We start from the raw sequence: 21,260 nt of genomic DNA, 5'->3' as shown, positions 1-21,260 counted from the left end.
TTCTGGGCACCAGACTTTGCAAAGGATGTCAAGAGATTATAGAGGTGATTTGCTGGAATGGTACTATGGATGAGAAGTGTTGGTTAGCTGGAGAGGCTTTATTCTACTTAGAGCAGAGAAGGTTAGAGGGAGATTTAAAAAGTGAGCACTACAGGGCTCTCAGGGCTGTAGAAACTTAATCAAAGCACAGTATTTATAAAAAAAAGCTCTATGAAAGTAACCTTTGTGGTGGGTGGACTGACTCTGTTGCATCGATTTAGTGCATGCTGATATTTGAAGACTTAAAGGGCTTTTGCCTAAAACTTACGTATAACTACCAGGAGTTTCACTCATTAGGGGGCTGTAAACATCCCCTCCTCCACATGAAACAAAGACTTGCATGCCTATCACCTCTTTCACAACCTTAGGATATCCCAAAACACTTCACAATCAATTAAGTACATTTGAAGTGCAGTCACAGTTGTAATTTTGGAACTGCAGCAACCAATTTGCACAGCAAAGTCCTACAAACAACAATGTGATACCACATTATCCCTGGACTAACACCACTAAAATAGATTGACATTAGCCAGGACAAAGGAAGAATTCCTCTGCTCTTTGAAATAGTGTCACGGAATCTTTTATGTCCACCTGAGAAAGCCGACAGGGCCTCGGTTTAACATTTTATCCGAAAGATGGAATCTCTTGACAGCGTAGCTCTCCCTCAGTGCTGCACTGAATTGTCAGCCAAGATTTTGTGATCAAGTATCTGAAGTGCGTTATTACTTCTCACACTCAGCCTCCCTGTGCTTGCATGCTCTTTCCAGAAATTAATAGTTGCAGCCTGCTAGATCTACCCTCCTTTGCCCTTGACTGAGAACCACATATGTTACCTTGGCGCTGCACGACCTCTGACTGTATAACTTGCTTTTTCCTGCAACTGAAGTGAAGGAGCCACGAGGCAGAGGCACAGAAGTGACTTCGCCGGATGTGTCTCGCATACAAGTCAACACCTGGACTTTTGATGCTGTAATTGCTCAACTTGCAGAGTGTAAGAGTAACCTTTGCCTGCTGTGTTCTTTACAGAATTACACCAACTCCTTTGGGGGAGGGGAAGAGTACAGTGACAATTGGATTGGTTCAAGCACTAGCTGCCCATCTGGGTGTTAATGCCTTTGCTTGTGTGAGACAACCATCTCAGGGACCAACATTTGGTGTGAAAGGTAACCAGCTTAAAATACATGTTCTCTAAAATAAAAAGAAAAGAAAAGAAGTAGTTGTACATTAATCTGATTCATAGAACAAGTGATGTGGAATTTTCATTCACCAGATAGGCATGGGTGGATCAAATCTGGATAATACTGCACAGCAGCAGTTTCTTCAACTGGTCATTTCTCCTGGATGCCTTAGTGTGTTTGGAGAATCTTACTTTTGGAGGTACTGCTGTGGTTCTGTTGGTTCATAAATTAGTTTGCTCTCTTTCCTCTTATGAAAAGAAACCAAATTGATGCTTTTGGATTGGTTCAGTTATAGATCTTCACTTTGTTGTGCACTCTCACCTCTGAGTCAGAAAGTTGTGGATTAAAGCCCCAATCCAGAGACTTGAGCACAAAATCCAGGCTGACACTCCCAGTGCAGTACTGAAGGAATGCTGAACTGTCAGAAGTGCCATCTTTTGGATGAGATGTTGAATTGAAGCCTGACCTACCCCCTCAGATGGAGGTAAAAGATCCCATGAATTATTTGAAAACAATCACTGATGTTCTCTCTGTTTTTTGGTCAATATTTATTCCTCAACCAACATCACCAAAAGAGATCTAGTTTATTTCTTTGCTTTTTGCCAGAGCTTGTTATGCGCAAATTGGCTGCTACATTTCCTATCTTAGCAAGGTATTGGTGGACCACCTTCTTGAACCACTATAGCAGTCTGATACAAGCTATTAGGGCAGTTAAGAGTCAGCAGTGCTGGTGGGTGGGGGCTGGGGGCTGGTGTCACATGCAGGCCAGATTGTGTAAGATCAGTAGGTTGCTTTCCCAAAGGACATTAGTGAACCAGTTGGGCCTTTCTGATAATGTGACCGCTTCAGGATCATTTTTGCTCTTACTATCTTTTTATTTCCAGATTTAAAAGAAAATAAATTCAAGTGATCATTTGTGGTTTTCTCTGTGAATTATTAATCCAGATCCCTGGATTATTAGCCCAGCAAAACAGCCATTTCATTGATGTGTAATGTTGTTGAGCAGATGGGAATTTGTATTGTGGCTCTGTGTAACTAAAGCAAAGATTGCTCTTGAACAGGTGGAGCTGCAGGAGGTGGATATGCTCAGGTCATACCTATGGAAGAGGTAAGGGAACAGAAATTTAACCATTTTAGCTGCCCATGGGTTGGTATCATCCTTTACCCACAAAATGAAATCTTGAACATAAAACAGATTTGTATATATTACATAGAATTTACAACACAGAAACAGTTTGTTCAACCCAATTGATCTATGCCGATGTTTGTCTGCCATCTTTTATTTCATCTGACCCTATCGGCATGTCCTTCAAGTCCTTTGTCCCTCATTTATCTAGCTTCCTCTTAATTGCATTTATGTTATTCATCTCAAACACTCCACATGGTAGCAACTTCCACATTCTCACCACTAAATTTCTCCTGAATTTCTTGTTGGATCTTTTAATGCACCCTTTCCTGCTTGTGTTCCTAAGATTTGGTTTTGCAATTGCCAGGAGTAAGTTAGTTTACACATGACACAATGTAGAGGTAAGCAGATCAGTCCAAAAATTAACCTGTTTAAAAGTGACTTTTTAAATCTTATTTTTGGTCCTTTTCATTCACAATATTAAAAAGTGTTTGTCATTTTTAATCATTTTTTTTTATTGCAGTTTAACCTTCATCTAACTGGGGACATTCATGCAATTACAGCAGCTAATAACTTGTTGGCAGCTGCTATAGATGCCAGAATTTTGCACGAAGGAACTCAATCAGACCAGGTGAGCTGGGGAATTGGCAGACACTCATCTTCTAAAAGGCACTTGATTCTTTTTAAGGGGTTGCTGGGGGCTCCCAGTTTATTAACTCCTCTAGAGGCTCATATCTTTTTTTCCCCTCTTTTATTCCCATTCCATTGCCCAGTATGAGTCTTGGCTCAGTGGTTGCACATTTGCCCCTGAGTAAGAAGATTGTGGGTCCAAGCCCCAAACAAACCAATTTAGTGCAGAGCTGGGGAACTGCTATACTGTCAGAGGTGCTGCCTTTCAGATGAAAGGTTAAACTGAGGTCCCATCTGCCCTCTTGCATGGATGTAAAGGATCCCATGGCACTATTCAAAAATGAGCAGGGAAGTTCTCTCTGGTTCCTCACCAATATTTATTCCTCAACCAATATCACAAGATGAACAGATATTTATTATGTTGTTTGTAGGAGCTTATTGTGCGCAAATTAGCCACCTACATTACAACAGTGACTATAGTTCATAAGTGCTTTGTTGGCTGTAAAGCACTTTGGGACATCCTGAAGTTGTGAAAGGTACAATAAGTTACTGTATAAATGCAGATACCTTTCTTTCTTTGATCAGTTTAGTTTGTGACTGGATATTTAAGAGTTAGCATTGTGAATCTGAATAATTTAAGTTAAGACAAATCATTGGGGCTTACAGATGAAAGTGTTAATTCCTGTCATTTTCCAGGCTTTGTATAATCGTTTGGTTCCCACTATAAATGGAAAGCGAAATTTTTCTCCCATCCAGCTTGCCCGGCTAACAGTAAGTGAAGCATTATTATCTTCAATCAACAACCCTCCACCCCACCCAAATTTTTCATTTTAGTTTTTTCCTTTACCAAACTCCCACTTGAAATGATACCAGGGCTAAAAGGGTTAAATTATGAGGACAATGTATACATGCTAGGCTTGTATTCCCTTGAATATAGAAGATTATGGGGTGATCTATTTAAAGTGTTCCATGGCAAATAGAAACTATTTTCTCTGGTGGGGGAGTGTAGAATAAAGGGGCATAATGTTAAAATTGGAGCTGATGTCAGGAAGCATTTCCTCATGCAAAGGGCTGTGGAAATCTCGAACCCTTACCCCAAAAGGCAGTTGGTGCTGTGGGTTAATTGATAATTTCAAGACTGAGGTTGATAGATTTTTATTGAGCAAGGCTATTAAGGTTACACATCCAAGGCAGATTAAGATTCAGAATTGAACGATGGAACAGGCTCAAGGACATCGACAATCTACCACTGTTTCTATTTTCCATACCTTGGAATTGACTGCTAGGAATCTCTTTCTATCTCTGCCATTTCTCTCTCTGCATTTGGGTAGCATTTGACTGATGATCAATGCCTAACTCTGACTGAGGTCCAAAACCAGCAGAATTGGGAGCTGTAGGTACAAACGCTGCATATTCTAACATATTATAGAATCATACAGCACAGAAGGAATCCCTTCAGCCCATCAAATCTGTGAAAGAGCTATCCAGTTAGTCCCACTCCCACCCCCTTCCCCCAGAGCCCAGAAAATTTCTCTTTTTCGGGCATATTATCCAATTCCCTTTTTAAAAATTACTATTGAATCTGCTTCTAGCACCCCTTTGGGCCATATGTTCCAGATCATCTTAACTCATTAGATTAAAAAGAATTCCCCTTATCTGCCCTGTAATTCTTTTATCAATTACCTTAAATCTGTGTCCTTCTGCCAGTGGAAACAATTTCTCCCTATCTATTCAAACAAAACCTTTCTTCATTTTGAGCACCTCTTAAATTGCCCCTTAACCTTCCCTTCTCTTTAAGGACAATCCTTGCTTCTCTAGCCTCTCCTCACAACTGAAGTCCCACATCTCTGGTACCATTTCAATAAATCTCCTCTGCATCCTCTCCAAAGCCTTGACATCTTTCAAGTGTGGTGCCCAGAATTGTATGCAATATGCCAGCCAAGGCTTAACTAGTCATTTATAAAAGTTTAGCATAACTTATTGAAACCTATTCTCAGATCTTTAATTTCAATCCGTCCTTTGACAAAAATTGCGTTTATATAGCGCCTGTGACATAAAACATCCAAAGGCATTTTATGGGACCTTAACGAAACTAACATTCACACCAAGACACATGTGTTAATACGACAGGTGACAAAAGCTGGTCAAAGGGTTAATTTTTAAGGAGTGTTTAAAAGGAGGAGAAAATGGCAGAAAAGTTTAAGGAATGAATACCAGAACTTAGGGGCCAGGCAGCTGAATGCATGGCCAACAGTGATAATGATGAAAATCAGATGCGCAAAAGGCCAAAATTGAAGGAGTGCAGCTGTCTCACGTGTTAGTTCACAATAATTTCTTTACCATAACTGGTGTTTGTCTCACTTGTGTGAATGCACATTGTTCAAAGAAGAGCCATGTGCCTGGGTTCTGGCTCCAATAAGCATAACTATACCCCCCTGAATTTTGACAGACATGGGTATAGTAACATATTTGCACTCAGCAACCTCGGTCACTACTGTTCAAGTTTGGTTTTCTCTCGATGCCTTTTGCACACTGATAGCAGCTTACTCAGCAGACTGTAGAATCTTCCCACTTGGCTTTGGAGAATTGAAAGTATCCCAAAAGTAGATGGGGTGTACAAATTGAACTACTGATCAGATTTTGTTAAAATGAGATCGTTCATAGAAGCAATGGTACAGACAAAATACAGTATAGTAGATGTGGTAATTCACAATTCATTCAAACAGGAAGACTGTTTAACAAAATTTTCCCAAATCTTTTTGCCCAGCTGTGGAAAATGCTTGTCCCAAATAATAATGTTGGAATTGTTATCAAGTGTCAGATAATTAGCCATCAACTTTGGCGCTTTATATTGGAGCAACATCCTTGCAGATAATCTTTAGTGAACAGAATCTCAGTATCTCAGACATCTTTTGTGATTTAGCTGAACTATTGACGAGTGTAGATTACCCTATTAGACTGTTGTTATACCAGGATGGGGCATGTACGTTGTTCCTGTCAAACCAAACATTAACGAGCTTCTTGCGAATGGTGAGTTGGAACAAGATGCATGTGTTTATACAGCAGGTGATAATTCAAGACTAGGCTCATTCAAGATGGAATGTTTGAGGCCCATTGACTGGCAACTTAGAGCCATGTGTGTCAATATTTTAAAATATGTTATCCCCATTAATGAGTGCTTTTAGTCTGGCCAGCTATTTTGAACTTAAAGGGGCAGTCTCCAATTTCATTTTTGCCACTTAAGACGAAAGAAAAATAAGAAAACGCTAGCATTGCCAAGCCAAAGATGTGGGAGTACCTGAAGGATATATGTGTGGCTGCATTTACCCGAGGGATCAGTGATTGATCATCTCCCTTGCTCTCTCCTGGTGGAGAATAGTCTGGGGTGACCTTGTCCTCAGATTTTTGTGATTTGGAAGGGTGAGAGTCATTTTTGGATTCTTTTCAAACCTGCAGTAGAGATTGTAGTGCTTTGTAAATTTGCTATCCGATAAGAAGCCTGATTGGCAGCACCCTGTAAAGCGTACATTTGTTTGGTGCCAGTGAATTAAACTGAATTGGTTTTCCTAGGAAGGATATATTGCTGTTGGAGGAGGTACAGCACAGAATCACCACAAAGGTACCTGGGCTAAATTGATCAAATTATAAGGGCAATTTTTGATGGAGGGAAGAAATTAGTCATTCATTCCTGCTGCAGGGAACAAAATGGCAGCCAGTGATACAACAGTCCATGTAATCATGTACTGCTCATGGCTCAGATCAAGTTCTGCCACATCAGAGGTGAATAATATGATGCAATTGGATTGTGTAAGGGAATAAAAGTTTTTAAATTCCTTTGCTTGTTTTATGTTAATTTAAAAAATTCTCTAATGTGGGCATTACTTGCAAGGCCAGCATTTGTTGTCAAAACCAAACTGCCCTTGAACTGAGTGGCTTGCTGGGCTATTTCAGAGGACAGTTAAGAGTCAACCACATTGTTGTGGATCTGGAGTCACATATAGGCCAGACTGAGTAAGGATGGCAGATTTCCTTCCCTGAAGGATATTAGTGTACCAGATGGGTTTTTACGACAGTCGATGATAGTTTGATGGTCACCATTTACTGAGACGAGCTTTCAGTTTTATTAATCGAAGTTAAATTCCAGCTGCCATGGTGGGATTTAAACCCTTGTCTGCAGAATATTAATCTGGATCTCTGGATTACTAGTCCAGTGACATTACCACTGTTTCCCCTATGAATAATTCCCATGAAGGGCTTGTTTATCAGATTTTAGTGATTTGGAAAAGTAAGAGTTATTTGGATTCTTTTCAAACCTGCAGTAGAGATTGTTTTTAAAATTTGCTATCAGATAAGTAGCCTGATTGGCAGTATCCGGTGAAGTGTGTGTTAGTTTAGTGCCAGTGAATTAAACTGAATTGGTTCTCCTTGGTATATTGCTCTTAGAGGGTACAGCACAGATTCACCACAGTGATACCTGGGCTAAAAGGATTAAGTTGAGGGTTGATTGTAGAGTTTGTACTTGTATTCCCCAAGTATAGAAACTTAAAGGTGATCTAATGGTGTTTCAGATGATCAAAACAGTTGATAAAGTAGATGGGGAAGCTATTTCATGTAGTGGGGAGTCCAGATAAAGGGGGCATAATCTTTAGAGCTAGGTTATTAAGGGGTGATGTCAGGAATCCCTTCTTCAGACAAAGGATGGTGGAGATCTGCAGCACGTACTCCCAAAAAGCTGTTGAGTCTAGATCAATTGAAAACCTGAGATTGGTAGATTCTTGTTTGGCATGCATGTTAAGGGACCTGGAACCAAGGTGAATAAATGGAGTTAAAATACAGATAAGGCATCATCTGATTGGGTCATGGAGCAGGCTCGAGGGATTGAATGGTTTTCTCCTGTTCCTGTTGTGTTAATGTATTCTAGGCTGGTGTGCGGCCCATCAGATTTGACTTGTCTCACACCCTTACCTGCGAAGATAAACTGGATTTGATTTGTAGTGTTTGTTTAAACATCTTATTTAACTACACAGTCCACTTGCTTTGTGGCAGGAGTTGAGTTGATTTAATTTTACTGTACATTGTCTGATTCCTTGCTTTGAGATTCAATTTCTGTTTCACCCAAATGGGTTCTTTATAAAGAGGGAATGGTTAATCATGGTAGATGCTGACCTGTAGCAATCACCCAAGTTGCAATTTTTTGTGCTTTTTCCACTGCAGCGCTTGGGGATCCAGAAAAAGGATCCCCGCACACTGACACCCAAAGAAGTCTCAAAATTTGTTCGTTTGGACATTGATCCATCTACAATTACCTGGCAACGAGGTGAGAGGTGTTCAAAAAACTCACGCTCCCCCACCTCGTTCCCTCTCGCTCTCTCCCCTGCCCCTCTCTCTCTCTTTTCCCCCCTCTCCTTTTTCCCCCTCTCCTTTTTCCCCCTCTCTTTTCCCCCCTCTCTTTTCCCCCCTCTCTCTTTTCCCCCCCTCTCTCTTTTCCCCCCCTCTCTCTTTTCCCCCCTCTCTCTTTTCCCCCCCTCTCTCTTTTCCCCCCTCTCTCTTTTCCCCCCTCTCTCTTTTCCCCCCTCTCTCTTTTCCCCCCTCTCTCTTTTCCCCCCTCTCTCTTTTCCCCCCTCTCTCTTTTCCCCCCTCTCTCTTTTCCCCCCTCTCTCTTTTCCCCCTCTCTCCTTTTCCCCCCTCTCTCCTTTTCCCCCCTCTCTCTTTTCCCCCCTCTCTCCTTTTCCCCCCTCTCTCCTTTTCCCCCCTCTCTCCTTTTCCCCCCTCTCTCCTTTTCCCCCCTCTCTCCTTTTCCCCCCTCTCTCCTTTTCCCCCCTCTCTCCTTTTCCCCCCTCTCTCCTTTTCCCCCCCTCTCTCCTTTTCCCCCCTCTCTCCTTTTCCCCCCCTCTCTCCTTTTCCCCCCCTCTCTCCTTTTCCCCCCTCTCTCTCCTTTTCCCACCTCTCTCCTTTTCCCCCCTCTCTCCTTTTTCCCCCCTCTCTCTTTCCCCCCCTCTCTCTTTCCCCCCCTCTCTCTTTCCCCCCCTCTCTCTTTCCCCCCCTCTCTCTTTCCCCCCCTCTCTCTTTCCCCCCCTCTCTCTTTCCCCCCCTCTCTCTTTCCCCCCCTCTCTCTTTCCCCCCCTCTCTCTTTTCCCCCTCTCTCTTTTCCCCCTCTCTCTTTCCCCCCTCTCTCTTTCCCCCCCCTCTCTCTTTCCCCCCCTCTCTCTTTCCCCCCCTCTCTCTTTCCCCCCCTCTCTCTTTCCCCCCCTCTCTCTTTCCCCCCCTCTCTCTTTCCCCCCCTCTCTCTTTCCCCCCCTCTCTCTTTCCCCCCCTCTCTCTTTCCCCCCCCTCTCTCTTTCCCCCCCCTCTCTCTTTCCCCCCCCTCTCTCTTTCCCACCCCTCTCTCTTTCCCACCCCTCTCTCTTTCCCACCCCTCTCTCTTTCCCACCCCTCTCTTTTCACCCCACTCTCTTCCCCCCCCCCCTCTCTTCCCCCCCCCTCTCTTCCCCCCCCTCTCTCTTCCCCCCCCTCTCTCTTCCCCCCCCTCTCTCTTCCCCCCCCCTCTCTCTTCCCCCCCCTCTCCCTCTTCCCCCCCCTCTCTCTTCCCCCCCCTCTCTCTTCCCCCCCCTCTCTCTTCCCCCCCTCTCTCTTCCCCCCCCTCTCTCTTCCCCCCCCTCTCTCTCCCCCCCCTCTCTCTTCCCCCCCTCTCTCTTCCCCCCCCCTCTCTCTTCCCCCCCCCTCTCTCTTCCCCCCCCCCTCTCTCTTCCCCCCCTCTCTCTTCCCCCCCCCTCTCTCTTCCCCCCCCTCTCTCTTCCCCCCCTCTCTCTTCCCCCCCCTCTCTCTTCCCCCCCCTCTCTCTTTTCCCCCCCTCTCTCTTTCCCCCCCCCTCTCTCTTTCCCCCCCTCTCTCTTTCCCCCCCCCTCTCTCTTTCCCCCCCCTCTCTCTTTCCCCCCCCTCTCTCTCTTTCCCCCCCCCTCTCTCTCTTTCCCCCCCCTCTCTCTTCCCCCCTCTCTCTCTTCCCCCCCCCTCTCTCTCTTCCCCCCCCTCTCTCTCTTCCCCCCCCTCTCTCTCTTCCCCCCCCCTCTCTCTTCCCCCCCCCCTCTCTCTCTTCCCCCCCCTCTCTCTCTTCCCCCCCCTCTCTCTCTTCCCCCCCCCCTCTCTCCCTTCCCCCCCCCCCTCTCTCCCTTCCCCCCCCCTCTCTCCCTTCCCCCCACCTCTCTCTTTTCCTCACCCACCTCTCTCTTTTCCTCACCCACCTCTCTCTTTTCCTCACCCACCTCTCTCTTTTCCTCACCCCCTCTCTCTTTTCCTCACCCCCCCCTCTTTTCCTCACCCCCACCTCTGTCTCTCTCTCTTTCCCCCCCGCCTCTCTCTCTCTCTCTCTTTCCCCCCCGCCTCTCTCTCTTCCCCCCCCCACCCGGCCCCTGCTAGCGCCCCCATCCCTCACTGACTCACTCTCTGCCTCCCTCCCTCCCCTAATTCTCACTCATTGTCTCCCGACCTCCCTGGCTCTTTCGGTGTCACCCTCCACCCTGGCTCTCTCCCACTCTCTCTCCCCTCCCTGGCTCGCTTGGTTGCTCTCTCCCTCTCTCCCCTTCGCTGCCACCTCCCCACTCCCTTTCCCCCTTTCTCTCTCCCCTTCGCACTCTCTTGCACACTCTCCCCCGCCCCCCTCCTCTTTGCCTCCCGCCACCCCTCACTCCTGTCTCATGCGCGCCCCCCCCCCAGTCTATGTAACCTGAGAGACCGTATTGATAATTATTTATATTCACTTTTTGTTTTTCCAGTGGTTGATACGAATGATCGTTTCTTGCGTAAAATGACGATTGGGCAGGCGAGTACGGAGAAGGGATTTGTCAGAGAGGTATGGACTGTTTATTGCATGGCCTAACTGTGAAGGATAGTGATGAGCTGCACTAACTTCCACTTGCGACGTTTGGAAGTATCATTGGAAATAACTGGAGCTGATTGACGTGGTCCAAATTAGGACAATGGGTATTGAGCCAGTAGGACTGTGTGACATCTGACTGGCACCGTTTCAGCATACCTGACCCTCGCAGGGGCTGCCCATGCAAGTGCCTTTCTTTGGTGATGCACTGGGTATGCTGTGTTCAGTGAGATTATAGGAAAGCAGCAGAGGACCCTCAACCAGTGAAGCTGGGCCCTTGCCAACAGGGATCAGAAAGGTTAGACTTCAAGGCATGAGAATCAGACCAGTGATTGTGGCGGTGGTAGGGGACATCATATTGTTGGCCAGTTCCCTCCTATGCATGCATTGAGCACCTGCAGCCAAGGTTGCACTGGCCCTCACTGACTGCTGTGTGCTAACAGAGCTTTGGCAAGAACAGACACACAAGATACCCAGTGATTACTTGTGGTTGTTTCTCAAAGCTTTTGATAAGGGCTTTATCTCAGGCACACAGAAAAGTACCTTAAAAGAAGTTGTATGAGACTTGGCAGAATTCCAGAAACAAAATGTGCACAACTAGTGCTGCCACCGAGTGGTTGCAAATTAAATTTTACTCGGATGGTGTGGAGCAGTGTAGGGAATAAAAGAGCCTAGGCTGAGGGAGAAATTTGTATGACTGGAGAGAGAACAAGATGAGCAGGATTTGAAGAGCTGACATAGGCGTTATGGGCCGAAAGGCCACTTCCTGTGCTTGCATGGTTCTGTGGGGTAATTTTAATCTAGCTGGCCCCTTGGGCACAGGTCAAGTTCAAATCTAATGGTTGTTTACATGCACCTTATTTCACAGCCCAATGACTTAAGTGGAGCGTAAAATTCATTTGGGTGTTAAGCGGGTGTCTGATTCAAGCTTTCCCCACGATTCGGTTAAGTGGAGCCTCACCATCACCATCCCCCAGTGGCTCTGTAACCGCTTTGTACAAAGGTCAGACTATGTGGGAGTTGGTGTGAGAGAAGTCCATTTCACTGCGGGATGGCTTTCAAATGCCTCAAGTCCAGAGAGTCATTACACCTCAAGAAGAAGCCATTTGTACCATTGGCTAATGGAAACAGTTTTTGTGTTGTTGAAAAAAGAGACATGCCTAGGCTTTTCATCTTGCACTCATTAAGGCACCCTCAAGAATACCAATATAAGGGGAAAACAACAATTTATACTGCGTATGAAGAGAGTGCTGATTGATTGGCAAGTGGCATTGCCATGAAGAATGCACCAGTGATGGTGACTGACAGTTAACTACCAAGCATTGTTTGAAATTTAAATGATGGTACAAAGACTAGGGGACACAGGTTTAAGTTTTTGGGCTGGAGATGCAGGAGGTTTGGAGAAATTTAAATGAGGCAGCTTGACCCTGATTGGTCAAGGCATTGCCCCGAGGAATGAGTCAGCAAAGGGCTGTCACTTATTTTGTTTAACTGAAACAGGCGCAGTGTATGTACATGTTCTTTCTGTCTGCAAAGAACAGGGCCCTGTGTATTAATATATGTGTTTTGAGTACATGCAAATGCGCCACACTGCGAGCCCGACTGACAGTCTTAAATTGGTTGTCAACGTAATCCTTAGCACATTGAGGATTATTTAGCAAACGTTGTCTAATTGCAGAATCACATCTAATGTTGGACACCATTTTGTGTTTTGCAAGCACGGGCTGGTTGGTTACAGTCTGTGGCTGGGGCGTGCTAAGAATTACGCTGACAACCAATTTAAGATTGTCGGTCAGGCTCTCTATGTGGTGCATTTATGTGTACTGGAAGCTACGTATATTAATACAGAACATGTACATACACAGTGCCTGTTTCAGCTAAACAAAATCGGTGGCAGCCATTTGCTGATTCATTTCTCAGGGCAATGCCTTGACCAATCAGGGTGAAGCTGCCTGATTTAAATTTCAAACAATGCTTGGCAGTTAACTGTCAGTCACCATCAGTGGTGCATTGTCCATGGCAATGTCACTTGTCAGCCAATCAGCACTCTCTTCACATACAGTATAAATTGTTCTCCCCATTATATTGGTATTCTTGCAAGTGTCCTGATGACTGCAAGATGAAAAGCTTAGACATTTTTTTTTCAGCAATACTCAAGTTCTGTCCTACCAAACAACTATTTGAAACAACTTTTCTTGGTCTACCTTATCTAAACCTGCCATAATTTTGTACACCTTTTATCAAATCTTCCCTCAATCTCCTTATGTTGCAGCTTTGAACGACAAGTAGTTTAGTGGTATCACAAAATATAGTTTTTCATCTGTATAGCTTTTCTCTGTGGTCTGATATTAAGTGATGTGGAATCACAGGGGTAGATGAAGTTAAGATACAGATCAGTTGTGATCTAATTGAATGGTGGAATAAACTCGAGGGGTTGAATGACAGGATAGTGACAGTTGGGTGTAATTAGAGTGTGACAAGCTTGCTTTAACAGTTTCCAGTCTGGGAATTTATAATGGCAATATGTACAAACAAAGTAAGGACTGAATACGTGATTTTACAAGTGACGACCGAGCTATGTCATCTTGCCTTGGTGCTGTTCCCTGCTCTCCACTCACTGCACCTTGTTGTTGACCCCTCTCCTATGTTCAACAGCAGATTGATTGTCTTTAAGTCTGCACATGAAAAGTGAACAAGAGCCCCAGGTGGGCAAAATAGAGTCTGAGCCTGATCCTGTAAACCAGTTTTATCTCTCTGGTTGGTATACAATAGCTGCTGTGGTCTTGACTTGTCCTGATGTGTCTTTCTCCTCTTCAAGGCTCAGTTTGACATTGCCGTTGCCAGTGAAATCATGGCAATCCTCGCCCTAACTGACAGTCTGGCTGACATGAAGACTCGACTCGGTAATATAGTGGTAGCCAATGACCGAAAAGGAGAACCAGTTACAGCAGAAGATGTGGTGCGTACCAATTGGGGTTGTCATTCAAATATAAAATCCAAACATTTGAAAACATCCGATGGAGGTGATATTGTCAGAGTACAAAGTTAATCTTTGTAATTGCCATCAGAAAGAGACAATTTCTGAATGAACTCTGCTTCCAGCTCTAGTGGAAAAAAGGAAGGGGGACTTGTATTTATATAGCACCTTTTATAACCTTGGGACACTTTGAAACACTTTACAGCCAATACTTTTGAGGTGTAGTTATTCTAATGTAGGAAAAGTGGCAGACAATTTGCACAGCAAGTTCCCATAAAGAGCAATGCAATAATGACCAGGTAATCTGTTTTAGTAATGTTAGTTGAGGGCTAAACATCGGCCAGGACACTTCGGAGAGCTCCCAATATCACCTTTGAAGTAGTGCAATGGGATCTTTTACATTCGTCCAAGTGTGCAGACAGGGCCACAGTTTAATATATCATCAAAAAGTTAGCACCTCTGACGTTGTAACACTCCCTCATCACTACACTGAGCACCAGCCTTGATTAGTGCTGAGCCTGGAGTTAAACCCACATCTCTGACTTGGGGACAAGAGTGTGTTATGGCTGAGTCAATCTGAAGCTGAGTGTCTCCTCTTAAAAAAATATTTTGCGACAAAGGGCCTCCTAAATAGTGGTTTTAAAATCGCAATGATTTTGCTCTTTGTGCTTCCAGGTAGAAAAGAGAGAAATAAACTGTGATCCTTTAAATACAGTTTTCAATGACAGCTTTTCAGATTCTCTCAAATATTTTTCTCAACCTTACAAAACAAGTATAACACCAGCAGGAAGTAGTCACACTGGCAGCACTGAAGTCTGGCAAAAATTTGTATTCTCAGATCCCAGCTGTTGGTTTTATTTCTTTATTGACTCCCAAAGCTTGGGGCTACTTCAACCTTCTGTTGAAGGTTCGGACACCTTACAAAGGGATGGGGAGGGAAAAAAAAAGTCGTCTTCATAGAATGTATCCTTCCTATCTCTGTAACTGCCTCCAGCTCTTCAAGATCTCTGTGTCCTGCTGCTCAGGCCTCTTGCACATCCTTGATATTTAATCGTTCCAACACTGGTGGCTGTGTAGCCCCTAAGCTCTGAATTCCCTCCCTATACCTTTCCACCTCTCTTTCAAAGACACTGCTTAAATCCCACGTCTGACGCAGCTTTTTGGTCACCTGTCCTAATGTCTGTTTTAACTCGATGTCAGGTGTATGTCAGAGATCCCATTTCACTATTTTGAAGAAAAGCAGGGGAATTATCCCCAGTATACTGGCCAATATTTATCCCTCAATCACCACAAAAAACAGATTATTTGGTCATTATCACATTGTTGTGTATGGGAGTTTTCAGTGCACAAACTGACTGCCACATTTCCTACACTACAACAGTGGCTACACTTCAAAAGTATTTCATTGCCTGTAAAGTGCTTTGAGATGTCCAATGGTTATGAAAAGCGCTATATAAATGCAAGTTTTTCTTTGTATTCTCCAGTGAAGCACCTTGGAACGTTTTCTATATTAAAGATGCGGTATAAATGCAGTTTGTTCCGTTTTCTTTAAAAGGCTTTCCTATTGGGTGGAAATAAGTATTTCTATATGCCAAATATAGTTTATAATAGAACATCCAGTTGGTGCAATTCTCATTTCTCACTCAAAGTTTTACTCCATCTTCCAATAAGTTGTCTGCCATTTCTTATAATGTCCTTTTAGAAATTGTGACGCACCTTTTTAGAACTGCATTCAAAATGTCAATTGAACTATAAACAGTTGCATTGGTGAAGGGCCTACCTGACTGTGAATGTGGGATCTGATTAAATGTTGGCCAAACTTGGCAAAAGAATGACATGACAGAGAGATGAAAATCTTCAATTAAATCAGATTGAAGTTTTGCATGTTTCATGACTTTAAGAGGCTTCAGTTTTAGAGTTCTAATTAAATATTTATTCCATTTAATGGAATGTATAATTATGCAGTTAATTCAACTGATTCAAGTCTTACCACGGATAGTTAATGTATTCTGTGTAGATGCAACTAAAACATGGATTTATTACTGAAAATTCAAATTAAAGGGGCTTCCTAACGATTGTCACTAATTAAGGTTAACCTGACTATTTAAAGGTAAATACCATCTACTCTGAATTGCCCCTGATCACTTAATTTTACACCATAACAAACCTCTAACTTCTCTGAGAATATTACTGATGAATTTTTGTCAAATGTCCGCACGACAGAATTTTAATTAAACTCATCCTGGGTTCACATGATAGGTATGATGTGGTGTGGAGCCGAATGGTTTTGCACAAGCACTGCACTTGTGTTGCAAGGTGAAGTCTGTATCTGGAATAGGAGCTCAATCTGACTTCATAGTGAAATGGAGAGAGACTTGCTCTTCTGTGTCTAGAGAGTTTTGGTGCAAGTCATGAAGAAGCCAAAGTTTAGGTAGTCTTGGGCGGATGATTGAGAGAACAGACAGGGCCTCCATGTAAACTCTCTTAAGGCAGTGCTTCCAATGATGCAGTACTCCCTCAGCATTGCACTGGAATGTCTGACTGCATCATGTACTCAAGTTCCTAGTGGTGGACAGGAACCCTTGGTCATCTGATTCGGAGAAGAGTGTGCCCCCAGCTGAGACATGGCAGCCTTTGCAGGGCTTTCTGGAGCTGGATAGGAGGATTCGCCATAATTCACAGGCCTGCTCCTGTGGGTCTGGCAGGCCAGTTGCTAGTTCACCAGTGACCTCCTGGAGTTCCATTGTAGTTTTCTGATTGGATTCTCTCGCTCTCTGCTTCCTGGGCCTAACTTCAGATTGCTGCTGGATGAGTTAAGCTGGTAAAGAACAGTGCAAGAGTCAGCTGCATTGATGTGAGACTGGTATTCATGTTTAGGCCAGACTGGGTAAGGACGGCACATTTTGTTCGCTTAAGATCATTAGTGAACCAGTTGGGTTTTTACAAAATTCTGACAGCTTCATGGTTTTGTCACTGTTTCTGATACTGGCTTTTTATTTCCAGGTTTACTTCTGTAAACTGAATTCAAATTCTCAAGCTACAAAGGCAGGATTTGAACTCATGGGGCAGAATTTTTCACTGAGTGGGCAGACATGTGTCTGACCCACTCGAGCATAAAATAACATGTGATGACATCAGGCGAGCGTCCCGATATCATCGCACACTTGCGCGATGTTTCGGTTGGCATGCGTGGAAGTCTGAACCACACCCGCCATCAATTACAAGGCCAGTTAAGGCCATTAAAAAGGCAATTAAGCTAGATTTTCCACTGCCCGTGCAATTTCGCACTCGTCACACAGTCAAAACGGGCAGGCAGTCGACGGTTTGCTAAACCTCATCCAAGGGCTGGATAAAAAGGGTCCGCAGCATTGCCAGTGAGAGTAGTGAGGAATTTAGGAGATAGTTTGCTGCTGGTTACTTATTAGTACTTGGCAGCTTCACCTCTGTTCAGGGCTTCATTGTTAGCATTTTCAGGCCTCATTGGCGTCTCCCAGGCTCCCAGGGGATTCAGATACCTTACAGGTATCAGACAGTTTTCTGTTACTCTGGTAATGGGGATTGTGGTCTTTGCTGGTGGCACCTCTCTGAGGAGGAGAGAGAGGCAGAAGGGAGAGGAGGCCAGGTGTCCCAATGCAGCTTCCAGGGGAAGGACCAGGGGAGGAGGGGCGCAGGCTCAAAGGGCGGAGGGCCAGGAGGAAGTCCAAGGCGGAAGAGGCCACAGAAAATGCCACTATCCTACTGGCAGGATTTACAGGCAGTGATGCAGCTACCTCAATATGTCTGAGGTGCAATGTTGAAGGAGGCTCCGCCCCTCAAGGGAAGCAATGACTTCCATTTGTCAGATGACTGGGCCTGAGATCAGTTCCCACTGTGTGGATGGACATCCCATGCCAGTGGCTCTGAAGGTCACAGTGGCCCTCAACTTCTATGCCTCCGGCTCTTTCCAGGCGCCAGTGGGGGATTTGTGTGGAGTCTCTCAATCAGCTGTCCACAGTTGCATCAAGCTGGTGCCAGAAGCTCTGTTCAGGTGGGTACTGACATTTATCCTTTACTGTAAGGACAAGGCCAACCAGGCTGAGCGAGCCAGAGGCTTTGCAGCGATTGCTGGGTTCCCCCCAAGTCCAGGGTGCCATTGACTTGCACACATGTGGCCATTAAGACGCCAGCGGGTCAGCCAGGCGCTTTTATCAACACAAAGGGATTCCATTCCATGAACGTGCAGATGGTGTGTGACCACAGGATGCATGTTCTGCAAGTCTGTGCAAGGTACCCTGGCAGCTCCCATGGCACTTACATCTTGAGACACTCCCAGGTGCCAAGGCTCTTCAGTGCTCCAGCCTGACTGGACGGATGGCTGCTAGGTGACAAGGGCTATCTGTTGAAAAGGTGGTATATGACGTCTCCCTGCCACCCAAAAACAGAGGCAGAGCAGCATTACAATAGGAGTCATGCCTCCACTAGGGCAGTGGTAGAGAGAGCCGTAGGTCTTCTGAAGTTGGGCTTCTGATGCCTGGACCATTCAGTGGGTGCACTACAATACCCCCAGAGCGGGTGTCACTGGTGGTTGCATGCTGTGCTCTCCACAGTCTGGCACTGGCAAGGGGTGAAATCACTGGAGGAAGAGGATGTTGACGCAGCTGCACAAGCCACAGATGATGAACCCAGTAGTGAGTCAGAAGAGGAGCACAGTGAGGAGAACGCTGAGGGCATGGAGGCAAACCTCAGTAACCTTCAGGGAGGTAGGGACGCCTTGATCCGACACTCCTTAGTTCGGCTGCCAAAGATCTGCTTCCTCCTCAGTGCTGCCTCCATCACGGATGCCTGAAAGGACCCTTTCACTTGAACCCAAAGTCCACTCAATGCCTGTGCAATAAAGTATCGAACCACTCGGGTCCAGCATTACATACTGGCATACCCTGTACCAGAAAAAAAAACAGGCGAAGCATACTCAGGCCATCAGAACAAAAGCAAATTTAATGTTATTGTCATATTGAATGCATAATGATATTACCATTACTGGTACTTTGTTGATGTACACACCAGCAGACATATAAACCAATCATAACTTAACAGAAAATCACCCATATAACTGTTAGTTGTCAGTGGTACTAGCATTCAATAAACACAGTAAATTGTAGCATACATAGGAAGAAAGTAATTAAAGTAAATTAACTAAATAACAAGTTAGAATGGCAGGACAGGTGTTATGTTGCAGCTGTGAGATGTGAGAGTTCTTGGTCATCAAGGTGATCCATGACAAACACATCTGCAGGAAGTGTAAGCAGCTTGAGGAATTCCGGATCAGGATTATTGATCTGGAAGCCGAAATGCAGACTCTGCGCAATGTAAGGGAGGGGGAGAAATACCTGGATGCTTTGTTCCAGAAGGCAGTCACACCTCTTAGAAGAAGGTCATCTGTTTTGGTCAGCAGTGAGGGACAGGAGGATGTAACCGTCAGTGAGGCAGGTAATGGACCAAGCAGACAGTAGGGGAGGAGCCTCAGGCTTTGCAATTGTCAACAGGTTTGAGGTGCTCACAACCTGTGTGGCTGAAAGCAAAGTCTGCAAGGTGGGTGAGCTGGCTGGCCGTGGCACTGTTGTACAGGAAGCTGTTCAAGCAGGGGGAGCAAAAAGGAATGTAGTGATAGTAGGGGATGGTATAGTGAGGGGGATTGACACTGTTCTCTGTAGCAAAGAACGAGAGTCCAGACATCTATGTTGCCTGCCCAGTGCCAGGGTTCGGGACATCTGCTCAGGGCTGGAGGGGGAGAATCCAGTTGTCATGGTCCACGTAGGTACCAATGACATAGGAAAATGGTTCTGCAAAGTCAGTATGAGGAGCTAGGTACGGAATTAAGAAGCAGAACCTCAAAGGTAATAATCTCTGGATTATTACCTGAGCCACATGCAAATTGGTATAGGGCAAATAAGATTAGAGAGACAAATGCATGGCTCAAAGACTGGTGTGAGAAATGTGGGTTCCTGTTTGTTGGGCATTGGCATCAGTACTGGGGAAAGTTGGGGCTGTACCGTTGGGACGGTTTACACCTGAACCATGTTGGAACGAGCGTCCTCACAAATCGCATAACTAGGGAAGTAGAGAGGGCTTTAAACTAAACAAGAGGGGCGAGGGATCAAGCTTGGATTGAGGTAGCAATTCAAGACGTAGAGTCAAGACAGGAGAGCAAAATGTGAGAAATGAGGGTCAGAGAATGGCGGGAAGGGGCAGAGAAAAAAAACCTAAGAATACGTCAATAGTCAAGACTAAATGTTACAAAAGTATCAAAAAGGCAAAACTGAAGGCTCTCTATCTGAATGCATGACGCATTCATAAAGTAAATGAATTTATGGCCCACATTGAATTAAATAAATATGACCTGATAGCAATTACGGAGACGTGGCTGCAGGATGGCAATGATTGAGGCCCTAATATTGAAGGCTACATGACATTCAAGAGGAATAGGAATCTAGGTAAAAGTGGAGGGGTAACACTGTTAATCAAAGAGGGCATTGGTGCAATAGTTAGAGATGACCTTGGTTCAGGAGATCAAGATATAGAATTGCTTTGGGTGGAGATGAGGAATAGTAGGGGAAAAAAGTCATTAGTGGGAGTGGTCTACAGGCCCTCTAACAGTAGCCACAGTGTAGGACAAAGTATTCAAGAGAAAATATTGTGTGCTTTTGATAAAGGGATGGCAATAATCATGGGTGATTTTAATCTACACACAAACTGGAAAAATCAGATTGGCAGCAGTAGCCTGGATGAGGAGCTCTTAGAATGTTTTTAAGATAACCTCTTATAGCAGCATGTTCTGGAACCAATCACAGAGCAGGTTATATTAGATTTGGTATTGTGCAACATGACAGGATTAATTAATAGCCTCAGAGTAAAGGCACCTCTAGGTAGCAGCGACCATAATATGATTGAATTTTACATCCAGTTTGAAAGAGAGAAGAGTGTGTTTAAGACTAGTATCTTAAACTTAAATAAGGGCATGTGGGGATGAAAGCTGAGCTAGCTGAAGTGAATTGGGAAACTAGACTAGAGTATAGATCAATAGAGAAGCAGTGGTAGACATTTAAGGGGATATTTCAGAGTATTCAGAATAAGTACATTCCTACTATAAAGAAAAATCCTAAGGGGATGACCCACCCTCCGTGGTTAACTAGAGATGTTGAGGAAAGCATCAAACTTAAGGAAAAAACATACTACTCTAAAGATGAGTGGCAGGACAGATGGTTTGACAGAATAGAAAGAATGGTGGAGAATGACTAAGAAGTTAATCGGAGAAAGAAATTAGTATGAGAGGAAGCTAGCTAGAAATATAAAAACGGATAGCAAGAGTTTCTACAGATACTTAAAAAGGAAAAGAGTAGGTAAAGTGAGTGTTGGCCCTCTAGAGAGTGACAGTGGGGGGTTAATAGTAGATAATAAGGAATT

At 44.5% G+C, this 21,260-nt stretch overlaps 1 protein-coding gene across 3 annotated transcripts in view; it reads left to right on the top strand.

Annotated features, from left to right (window-relative positions):
• mthfd1l (methylenetetrahydrofolate dehydrogenase (NADP+ dependent) 1 like) overlaps nt 1-21,260 on the top strand; it is a 196,217-nt gene that overhangs the window by 61,695 nt on the left and 113,262 nt on the right. For all 3 annotated transcript variants that reach the window (XM_078556605.1, XM_078556603.1, XM_078556604.1), the window contains exons 12-18: nt 1,066-1,202; nt 2,279-2,325; nt 2,867-2,974; nt 3,670-3,744; nt 8,188-8,290; nt 10,743-10,819; nt 13,662-13,802. In XM_078556605.1, the coding sequence (XP_078412731.1) occupies nt 1,066-1,202; nt 2,279-2,325; nt 2,867-2,974; nt 3,670-3,744; nt 8,188-8,290; nt 10,743-10,819; nt 13,662-13,802 (688 nt within the window). The remainder of the gene's footprint in view (nt 1-1,065; nt 1,203-2,278; nt 2,326-2,866; nt 2,975-3,669; nt 3,745-8,187; nt 8,291-10,742; nt 10,820-13,661; nt 13,803-21,260) is intronic.

The sequence above is a fragment of the Cetorhinus maximus genome, chromosome 14 (assembly GCF_964194155.1).
Source record: "Cetorhinus maximus chromosome 14, sCetMax3.hap1.1, whole genome shotgun sequence".
Lineage (NCBI taxonomy): Eukaryota > Metazoa > Chordata > Chondrichthyes > Lamniformes > Cetorhinidae > Cetorhinus > Cetorhinus maximus.
Note: the sequence above shows the minus strand (reverse complement) of the source record. Positions and strands in the feature narration are given on the sequence as shown.